The sequence below is a fragment of the Dromaius novaehollandiae genome, chromosome 5 (assembly GCF_036370855.1).
Source record: "Dromaius novaehollandiae isolate bDroNov1 chromosome 5, bDroNov1.hap1, whole genome shotgun sequence".
Lineage (NCBI taxonomy): Eukaryota > Metazoa > Chordata > Aves > Casuariiformes > Dromaiidae > Dromaius > Dromaius novaehollandiae.
The window spans coordinates 70,636,121-70,645,750 of NC_088102.1; the positions used below are offsets into that span (position 1 = coordinate 70,636,121).

General features: G+C 64.7%; 3 protein-coding genes across 13 annotated transcripts in view; 1 reads left to right on the forward strand and 2 right to left on the reverse strand.

Moving 5' to 3' along the window:
• The window catches only part of CTNND1 (catenin delta 1), a 28,856-nt gene extending 26,687 nt beyond the window's left edge, over window positions 1-2,169 (forward strand). For 4 of the 9 annotated variants that reach the window (XM_064513290.1, XM_064513284.1, XM_064513286.1 and 1 more), the window contains 3 exons: window positions 28-125; window positions 278-349; window positions 571-2,169. In XM_064513290.1, coding sequence (XP_064369360.1) covers window positions 28-125; window positions 278-349; window positions 571-582 — 182 coding nt within the window. In that variant the 3' untranslated portion in view covers window positions 583-2,169. Of the gene's footprint in view, window positions 1-27; window positions 126-277 lie in introns of all 9 variants that reach the window. The other 5 variants (XM_064513283.1, XM_064513282.1, XM_064513285.1 and 2 more) reach the window with 4 other exon arrangements.
• Window positions 2,170-2,856: 687 nt separating this feature from the next.
• LPXN (leupaxin) lies at window positions 2,857-6,574 on the reverse strand. 3 transcript variants are annotated; one of them, XM_064513294.1, is made up of 9 exons: window positions 5,846-5,859; window positions 5,303-5,409; window positions 5,133-5,188; window positions 4,821-4,917; window positions 4,586-4,735; window positions 4,317-4,490; window positions 4,156-4,237; window positions 3,311-3,459; window positions 2,857-3,213 (listed from the first exon to the last, which is right to left on the reverse strand). In XM_064513294.1, exons 1-9 carry the CDS (start codon window positions 5,856-5,858, stop codon window positions 2,947-2,949), a joined length of 1,095 nt encoding a protein of 364 aa, XP_064369364.1. In that variant the 5' UTR covers window position 5,859; the 3' UTR covers window positions 2,857-2,946. The 3 variants fall into 3 exon arrangements, with proteins under 3 accessions (XP_064369364.1, XP_064369363.1, XP_064369362.1); XM_064513293.1 differs by having other exon boundaries at window positions 4,821-4,914; window positions 5,846-5,858; XM_064513292.1 differs by lacking the exon at window positions 4,821-4,917 and having other exon boundaries at window positions 5,846-6,574.
• Window positions 6,575-6,715: 141 nt separating this feature from the next.
• LOC112991703 (uncharacterized) lies at window positions 6,716-9,370 on the reverse strand. Its single transcript, XM_026114371.2, has one exon. The coding sequence runs from the start codon at window positions 9,233-9,235 to the stop codon at window positions 7,346-7,348; it is 1,890 nt and encodes a 629-aa protein (XP_025970156.2). The 5' UTR covers window positions 9,236-9,370; the 3' UTR covers window positions 6,716-7,345.
• Window positions 9,371-9,630: the final 260 nt, after the last annotated feature.

The window sequence follows — 9,630 nt, forward strand, 5'->3', positions numbered from 1 at the left end:
GTCTGACTGTGCCCTGTCCTGCTCCAGACAACTATTCCACACTCAACGAGAGGGACCACAGCAGGACGTTGGAGCGATCCGGTGACCTTGGAGACATGGAGCCGGTGAAGGCAGCGCCTTTGATGGTGAGAGGCTCTTCGGCATGAGAGAACTGGGTGGGCGGGTGGGGGGAAGACGCTGTCCTGGCTGGTAGGAGGAGGGGAGAACTGGGCTCCCACAACTAACCCCCCCCCCCCTTGCTCCGTCGCCCCTACTAACCCCCGTGTGTCTGCGGCAGGAGGAGGGGCAGGAATCGCAGCCTGAGGTAGAGGAGGCGGAGGAGGATGCTGCCATGTCTTACCCCGTGTCGGTATGTCCCGCAGTGCCCTGCCCAATCTGAACAGCCTGGACAGATCCTGCTGCGCGCTCGCAAATTAGGGGTGCTTTGGCCAGCCAAATGCTGCTCTGAGCCAAATTCTGCTCTGATCGCTGCTGCCTCCAATCGCTGCCTGATCCAGCGGCGGCCGGGATCACGGAGCTCCGCTTGCTCGCTCTCTGGGCCTGCTAACGTCTCTCCCTCTCTCTCCACAGCAGAAGATCTAGCCGCCGTCCCTGCCTCCACTCAGTTTGGGTTGATAATATATTATATATATATATATAATAACTCTTCGTGGTGGAATGGACTGATTTTTACCTTATTTTTGTTTTTCTGCTGGACTGTTTGTGCCAACTAGCCAGCCAAAGGCCTGGGCCTGGGCCCCGCTGGGGGGGGCGGCCCAGGCCCCTCTGCCGCCTCTAGACAGCTGCACCTCCCCGTGCCGGGGCGTCTTTATCAATACTTCTTCCTCCCTGTGCTCCGCCACCTCCTTCCTCCGGGGAGCGGAGTAAAGCCTCCTGCCTGACTGCGCCGCCTCGACCGGCGTGGATGCTGCAAAAGGACTCCGGATCTCTGCCTTCGCCAGGAACTGCCTTCTCTCTCCCGGCCGGAGAGACGTCCGCCTGAGCCGGGACGGGGACCCCACCTTCCCCGCACCCTCTTTTTGGTGCCTCGAGGAGATGTTTTTGGGCGGCGTCACCCTTCCACTGAGGCTGCGGGGACAACGGGGGGGGCGGCGGGGAAGGAGAAACAGCAATAACTCCTCTTGCTTTGCTCTAGCTGAGGGTCGTGGGGGGGTGTGGGGAGGGGAAGGGGGCTCTGACCCCTCGGCCTCGCTCCGCCGCGGGGGAGCGGAGAGGCCGGGATGGGGTGACCGTAGGAGGAGGGATCCTGATGTGGGAAGATGGGTGGGAGCGGGATGGGCCTCCCCGGGCGGGAGGGCGGCAGGAAGGAAGGGGTGCAGCAGGGCTGGGGTTTTTTTTTGGGGGGGGGGGGGAAGAGGTTTCTTAGGGCCTGGCTCGAGTGCTGGAGCGCCTCGGGCCGGGCGGGAGGGCTGTGACAGCGGCGAGCAGGTCATGCCAGGGTCCCCCCCCCCCTTTCGTCCCCCGCCCCCCCGGGCTGACCGCAGCGGTGCCCCTCTCCCTTTCTCTTGACACGTGCCTTTCTTTGCCACTGTGAAAAAGCTCTTTGAGTCGTGCTGCCCGGCTTCGCTGGGGCAGGGGGGGTTTGGGGGGGTCGGGCAGGGCTGAGCGCTGTCCTCGCTGCTGCCTGGGCAGGGGGGGCCGTAAGTGCTGCAATCTTTTGGGGGGGGGACCTCAGGCTCTCTGTGCAACTGGAAGCCTTGCAAGGCTGCAAACTGGAGCTAGAGCTGTCCCCCTCTTTGTAGCTCGAGGTAAGGACCCCCCCATGGGTGCTGTCCTCCCCCCGGGGGCTCCTGTGCCGTGGGGGCTGCGTCAATCTGTGCCTCTTGCCCCCGCCCCGTCCCCCTCCTCGCTCCCTGGCTGCGAGTCCCGGCCGGCTCCAGCCCCATCTCAGCTCGGTTTGGTTTTGTCCTGGGGTCTAACTCTTCTTTCTGTTTCTTACGTATGTAAAACACTAATTTTTTTTTTAAATCTTTAATTCAGATGAACCAAAAAAAGAAAAAAAAAAAGCTTCCCCCTTCCCTCCTCTCCCGGGGCTGCGCGTGTCCCCGCGCGGGGGAAGGAGGGGAGCCGGGGGGGAACCTGCTGTTCCGTGTCTGATTCCTGTGCACACTCTTGTAACGCTTTTCAAACAAAATGATTTTTTTATATAAATAAAGTTTTTAAAGTGTGTGTGGGTGTGGGTGTGGGCAGAGGCCGGTGCTGTTGGGGGGATGCTCTCGGGGGGGAGGGAGGCGGCAGCAGCTCCTGGGCGCTGGGCTTTCGTGGCTCCAGGACTGGTTTTTATCTTGATTTAGTATCACGACTAGGAGCTGCTGCAAATATCGCATGCAACTTTAGCTTCTGCTTAAAACCAGCTCCAGACCTTCCTCCTGTTTTCATTTTGCAAAGGTTTCGTTGGCGGCGCCAAGCGCTGCTTTTTGCCCCGTAACTGCGGGCTGGCATAGGAAACGGGCTCGGCGGTGCAGCGGCTGGGCGCTGCCGCCTTCCCGCATCCGGCGCTTGAATCACAACCATCTCGGGGGTAGGAAACGCCGAACTTGCGGCGTTTTTGGCGGCGTGTTGCTCTCCCGAGGGTGCTCTAGCCCCTGGCCCGCCCTCAGCCTGCTGCGTTACCCCGGGGCGATGCCGCCGTGGGCGGCAGCCCCGAATCTTGCTTTAGTGCAAGACAGGGTTGTGCACGAAGCCGGATGCGGATGAGGCCGAATGCTCCCCCCGGCATCCGCGCTTCCCCCCACCCCAGCAAGCCGTGCTCGGCTGCCCCTGAGCCTTCCCTAAAGCAGGGCCAGGACCCCCCTCCTTCCCCAAAGGGGCACGTGAGGCGGCTCCAAGACCCCGGTGGGAGGAAGCGGAGTGGAGGCAGAGCCAGGCTGTTTATTCCTTTGCCGACAGCGGGACGGGGGGCCGGAAAACGCAAGGCGGGGGGTCCCATTTTTGGGGGGGGGGGGGTCACAGGAAGAGCTTGTCGTGGCAGGCCTGGCAGTAGAGCTTGCCGGCGTGCTCGCGGAAGGCGCCCTGGTGCAGCTGGCGCTGGCAGTAGGCGCAGACGAAGTGCTCGGGGTGGTACTTGCGGCCGGCGGCCGAGATGCAGCGCCCGGCCACGGGGCGCCCGCAGCCGTGGCACACGCTGCCCTGGCGCTGGTGGAAGTGCAGCTCGCAGTAGGGCCGGCCCTCCAGCTCGAAGAAGGAGCCGCCGGCGAAGCAGCTCAGGCAGTCCTGGCCCGGGGAGGGGGGGGGACACGGTGTCAGCATCCCCTGCGGATAGGCACCATGCTCCCCCCCCCCCCCCCCCCCGGCCCGGGCGCCCGCTCACCGCGCACACGAAGCACTCGGGGTGCCAGACGCCTTGCAGGGCCGACAGGTAGTCGTCTGTCACGGGGCGCCCGCAGCCCTGGCACTTGGGCGCGAACATGGCCAGGAAGTCGTGGCGGCAGTACGGCTTCCCGTCGCGCTCGTGGAAACCTGCGTGGCGGCACCGTGGTGGCGGGGGCCGCGGGGGCACCCGGCGGCAGCCTGCCCGCCCTGGGGTGCCACCTCCGCCCTGTTGCCCCGGGCTCCCGGGATGGGGTGATGGGGGGCAATGGGGGTACTCAGAATCGGGATGACGGGGGTGGCTGGGATGGGGGCGATGGGGGTGCCCAAGATGGGGGGTGATGGGAAGAGGTGGGGATGGCGAGGATGGGGGAGAGGGGGGTGCCCAGGATGGGGGGGTGATGGGAAGTAATGGGGATGCCTGGGATGGGGGGTGATGGGGGTCTCAGAATTGGGATGATAGGGGTGGCTGGGATGGGGGGCAGTGGGAAGTGATGGGGATACCCAGGATGGGGAGATGGGGGTGCCTGGGATGGGGGAGATGGGGGGCAATGGGGATGCCTGGGATGGGGGGGATGGGGGTGCTCGGGATGGGGGCAATGGTGGTGCTCAGAGTGGGGGAGATGTAGGTGCCTGAGAAGGGGGCAATTGGGGTGCCCAGGATGGGGGGTGATGGGGTGGCTGGGATGGGGGCAATGGGGGATGTATGGGGTGGGGGCAATGGGGTGTCTGGGATGAGGGGCAATGGGGGGTGATGGGGATGCCCGGGATCAGGATGATAGGGGGTGGCCAGGATTGGGGCAGGAGAAGATCGGGGCTGCCCCCCACCCCCCCCCAAGTTCGCACCGTTGTCTCCAAACACCTTCCCGCAGTGGGCGCAGAAGAAGTGCTCCGGGTGCCAGGTCTGGTCCAGCGCCGTGAGGACTTTCTGCGGGGAGAGGCGAGGTGGGCGCAGGGATGGAGGGTGCCGGAGCCGGCCCCGGGGGGGGCTGGGGGGGGGGCCTTACCTGGCGGATGGGGGCCGCGCAGTAGGCGCAGCGGGGCGAGAAGGCCTGGTGGTAGTCCTCCTCGCAGTACGCCTGCCCGCCCCGCTCGAAGAAGGGCCGCCCGCCCAGCTCCTGCCCGCAGCGGGTGCAGGTGAAGTGCTCGGGGTGCCACGCTCGGCCCAGCGCCGTCAGCACCTGGAAGGGGGGGGGGGGTTGGGGACAAGGCGACGTGGGGCCGGGCTGGCGGTGCCGAGCGGGGTGGGTTGGGGGGGGGATCGGGGGGGGCTCACCTTGCCGGCGATGGGCTTGCGGCAGGCGGCGCAGGCGCCCTTGGGGGCCGCCGTGATGCCCAGCTCCTGCAGCTCCCGCGTGAGGCCGCCCAGCATGCGGTCCAGCGAGGGGGGGTCCCCCGGCCCGGCTCCCGGCCCCGCTGCCGCCGGCTGCCGGGAAGGGACGGCGTGGTGACGCTGGGTTCCTGTGGGAAACCCCCCCCCAAACCCCCCCCCCCCCCGCTCCCAAACTCACCTCGCTCTGCAGCTGGCCCAGGTCGGCCAGGAGCTCGTCCAGGTGCCGGGCGGCCGCTGTGGGGGCCGGCGAGGGCCGTGGCACCGGCGAGGGGCTGCTGAGTGAGATGGGGGGGGCACGGCCGAGCGCCCCGGACACTCAGCGTGGCTGGGGGGGGGGGGCACGCGCTTCGGGGACCCCCCTTTCCCCAACAGTACAGCCACCCCCCCCCCCAAACCCCGGCTCGCTGAAGCACTTGGGTTTGGGGGAGCAGCCAGGCACGCCGAGGAAGGGGCTTTTGCCCCCCCCCCAATCGGCCACGGCCACACTTACCTGTAGACGGTGTTCAGATCCGTCCTGGCAGGCTGCGTCCGAGGTGCCGGCCGTGCCTGCAAGGCCGAATCCGCGTGGCTGATGCTTTTCCCGGCTTCCAGCGGAGCCAGGGCCGGGGGCGGGGGGTCGCCGGGTGCCCCCACGGCGCGAGGGCCCGGCCGCGGCGTTACCTGGGGAGCTGCCGAGGCGAGCGGCAGCGGGCCGGGGCGGGGCGGGGGCTTGGCGGGAGCCGCATCCTGCCCGGTGGGGCTTTGCTCCAGCTCCGCCAGCAAAGCGTCTGCAGGGAGAGCGATGGGTCAGGGAGAGAGATGGGTCAGGGTGAGACTGAGACAGCCCCAAGCAGCCCCACCTGGGCCCATGCCCCCACCCATGGGCCCCGGAGCCCTATTTAAGCTCAGCCCAGGGCCTTGGTCTCTGCCTGGGCTATGCTGTGCCTTGGGCCTTGCACTGGAGGTGGCTCCTCTCCCAGGTGGACCCCAGGACCTTCATTGCAGCTTGTCTCCAGCCCATCTCCTTGTTCTCCTGCTGGCGCCCCATGGCTGGAGGCCAACCTGGCTCATCACTCGCCATCCGGGGGCTGCCGATGGCCCCTGCTACCAGCCTTGGCTCTGCCGGAGCTTGTTTCCCATCCCTGGGTGCTCTTTGCGGCACCTCTTTTGGTGGCCGTGACCACCCAGGGCCCCCGGCCGCCCCCCGAGATGGGCTTCACTCACCCAGATCCTCCATCACGGATGCGCAGGGCGGCGGCGCGGGGGGAAGGCGCCCGCGGCGGGGGCCGGGCTGCGCACGCACTTTCAGTTCCGCTCCTGGCCTCGCTTCCTCCGGGGTTTGTGTCGCTCGGGGTTGTGTGTGTGTGGTTTTTTCTGTCTTCTTGTGGGTTGTGGGTACTGATGGGTGACAGCAACATGTGCGCTGGGAGTGGGGCATCCTGCAGAAGCCCTCGGTTTTGACCAATGGACCCCCAAAGGCAGGTGCGATGGTGCCCCGAGCCGGCACCACGAGGCCTGTTTTGGTTGAAAATCTGCCTGACGGCAGATAAACTGCCACCAGTTTCTCCATTTGGGCCCATTTGGGAAGACAAAGCTGCAGACGCCGCAGTTATCGGCAGTACTTCTACCTGCGCCCAGCTGGAAGATCGGGCGACTCTCATTGCTTTGCTTCTCCGCAGCGAAACCTCCCAGCATTACAACAGCAGCCAGCAGATGTCGAAACAGCACCAAGGGACCGGTTAGCAACTTGGGTGGTGGTGGTGGGGAATTATCCTATTTTTATTCTTTTATTGCAACTTAGATGTTGCAAGGCTGGGGGTTATTTTAGACCGCTCAGTGATTTACTCCCACCCCCAGTGATGGTGATGTGAGCTCTAGTGTAAGCAGGCATCTGAAGCTGTAAAACTTCCTATTATAAAATGTCATGTCATAAGACACAAGCCCGAAAGCTGCAAACAGCCGAGCTGCGTTCGGAGCCGGGCTGTATTTCAGTGCAACAGATTAACCGTGACATTTCCAACAACCCCACGCCTTAGCGACGAAGGAGGCAGATCAAGAGAGCCACCCTGAGAATAACTTCCCACAGCAAGGCTCTCTAGTTGGAAATAAAACTGCTTTTATTTAGGAATAAATGTGAAGTCGTTTCATAGCAGAGGGCGTGGGTTAACTGCAGCAGAAGGGTTAGTTTGGAAAGTTACGCCAATCAAGTCTCCACCTAGACACGTCCTTGGAGAGAGAGGAAACGTTTTCATCCACATCTAATAGAACCAGCAGCAGCAGATGCTACTTGAACTCTGATTTCCTTCTCGAGAAGGGAGGGAAACGTTTTCATTGAGACAAAATGAGCAGATCGACTTTTTTGGGTCCTGTTTTTAACTTTTCCTTGTTAGCTCTATTCCTTCTCCCCGTGGCCTGGTATCTCTGCCGAGAGGAACCAGACCCCGCGCTGCTCTCCGCAGTAAGATGGTTTATCGGAGCGCTCTCAGGAGCTGAGGAGTGGAAATCTGGATGCATACTTTTGCTTTCAAGTGTGATTTCCCAGCTATGCATAATAATGCCGCTTACAACTTGAAACGCAAAAGCCAGAGAGGAAAAAGAAGGCAGAACGAGTTATCTCGCTAATGGGTATTGCTTTACTGAACACCAGCTAAGCGTGTTGGGCTCTTCACACTCCCTTTTATTTTTGCTGTCTGTGGAGAAGGGGATCGAGAGCAGCTCATGCCGCTACTGCGGCGGGGCGCCCTTCCCAGAAGGGCACCGCACGCCCTTGAAACCCACCGTGGAAGTGAAAGCCGGCTTGTGGAGCGGAGCTTTCCCCTTCCCGCCGCGGGGAGCCGAGGGGCAGTACAGGGACCGAAGGAAGCGCAGCGTGGCCTGCCTTTCTTTGGCTCTCTGCAAAGTAGCTTCCACCTGCTCCCCGAAGAGATTCTCCCCCGTGTAGGGCAAGTTCTCGAGCTTCGTCTGCACCTCCTCGTGGAAGCCGGAGGCTCGCAGCCACGCCGACCGCCGGGCAGCCACTGCAGAGGCAGCGGCTCTCGCCACCGTGTCCCCTGCGTCGAAGGCCGCCCGCACCTGGTGCCGCGCCAAGTCCATGCCCTCGAGGAGGACGTGCTGCAGCTCCCGCTGCTGATCCCGGGGCAGAGGCTGCGCGAGCGCGGAGACCTTTTTCCAGAGCTCCACCTGCCCCCGGGCCATGTAGATCTGATAATCGACGACCCGCAGGGCGGCGGCTGCTGACTGGTAAACCCGCTGGCCGAACAAATCCAGGCGCCGCAGCTCTGGGTGCTGGGGCACTGCGCCGCGCTCGCCGCCCGTCTTCTCCCTCGCCATCGCCGCCTCCACGACCGTGCTCTCGTGCGCGGGCTGGGAGACGTAACCAGCCGCGTCCTCGAGCAGGACGTATTTCCTCTCGATCTCCTTGGCCACGGGAGGAACGGTGTGGGGCGTCTGCCAGACCTTCTTGACCAGCTTGTCCAAGATCGGGTGCAAGGGCATGGCGACCCTGTCGCAGGAGGGCTTTTCATCCAGATAGCGGTCAATGAGGCTCCCTGTGGACTCCTGGCACGGAATGAGATGAAACCCAACCAGTTTCGCCAGTCTTTTCAGGAACTGGGGGAAAGGGGGATTTTCTGACGTGGAAGCGTTATCTTGACAGTCTTCTGCTGTAAAACGGGGGCCAAGATCAACCAAATCATCCCCTCTGGAAGAATCGCAGCAAGAGTCGTCATCCCTCAAGGCGACGTCTGGCTTCCAGATGGACGAGTCGCACGACACCGATGGGGAGGGGAGGCAAGGGAGCGCTGCCTCACAGGGGGGCGACAGCAGCTGCGCTGGGACCGCTGGCAGAGGGTGCGTGGGAACGGAGGCAGCCGCTTTGTTGGGTGAAAGAGCTGGCTCTGGGGGTCCAGGTGCGATCCTGGCTTCCGAAAGCATCCCAGCTGCGCTGGGACTCACCAAAGGATGGGCGGCAAGTTCTGGGGGCGGCTCTCCGGCTCTTGAAGCAGCCTCAGCGATTAAGAGGATGGATCTGGCCAGGTCGGAGAGCATACGCTGCCACGGGGATTCCCCAGACTGGTGCTCTGCTCCCGACCCCGAGCGCAGGGGATGGAGCTGCGACTCGGACACCGAACTGCCGGACGGTGGGGGCGTCGGCGGGCTCCAAGCTTTCGGGTTGTGTTTGGCTCTCGCTTGACAGTGCTTCTTCTGAGGGGAGCACGAGTTGTTGGGGACATCGGTTTTGCTACGTGGAGGGGACTCGGTGTGTGGAGACGACAACGTGGGGTCCGTCAGCACAGCTGCCCCTCCCGGCCGCAGCACCGAGGAGGAGGAGTCCGGGCTCTCGGCAGCGAAGGCGAGCTCCCGCCTGCGCTTGGCGGGTCTCCCCTCGGCCGCCCCGCCGCTCGCCCGCCGAGGGGGCGCCGGCAGCAGGGCGCGCAGGCGCTGCTGGCGGAGCCGCGTCGCGGAGGGGGCCATGCTGGCGCAGGCCCAGCAGCCGCGCAGGCCGTGGCTCGCCCCCAGGCACACGACGCAGCGCTCGTGCTCGTCCGTCACCGAGATCCTCCTGCCGCACGGGCACTGCTTGGGCCCGCGCCGGGGGGGGCCGCCCCCGGCCATGGAGGCCCGGCCCGGGCGGCGCAGGGGCGGCCGCCCCCCGCCCTGCCGCCCCCGGCTAAGCGGGGCAGGCAGCCGCTCCCAGCATGCTCCGCGGCCGCTTCCGGCCGGCGCTTCCGGCCGGCCCCTGGCCAGCCGCCCGGGAGGGGGGGAGATAGAGGGGAACTACAGCTCCCGGCATGCACGGCGCATGCGCGGCCACAGCGGAAGTGGGGGGGGCCGCGGCGCCAAGCCCCGCCCCCTTTGCGCCGGCCGCCATTTTGTCACCGACTTTCACCCGCCGCCCGACGGGGCGTTTTTTTTTTTTTTTCTTAAAGGAGAAGCGACAGCCAAAAAAATCCGCCCCCCCCAACAAAGCCTCGCCGGGACCGCGAGCGGCGCCGCAGCCCTGCGGGAAG

Excerpts from the sequence above, each read along its gene's own strand:
- LPXN (XM_064513292.1), bottom strand. The coding sequence starts at position 6,282 with ATGAGAGTCGCCCGATCTTCCAGCTGGGCGCAGGTAGAAGTACTGCCG. Across the intron at positions 4,238-4,316 it reads GCGCGGCCCCCATCCGCCAG|AAAGTCCTCACGGCGCTGGA; the intron begins GTAAGGCCCCCC and ends CTCTCCCCGCAG. Across the intron at positions 3,214-3,310 it reads CCGAGTGCTTCGTGTGCGCG|GACTGCCTGAGCTGCTTCGC; the intron begins GTGAGCGGGCGC and ends TCCCCGGGCCAG.
- LOC112991703 (XM_026114371.2), bottom strand. The coding sequence starts at position 9,235 with ATGGCCGGGGGCGGCCCCCCCCGGCGCGGGCCCAAGCAGTGCCCGTGC.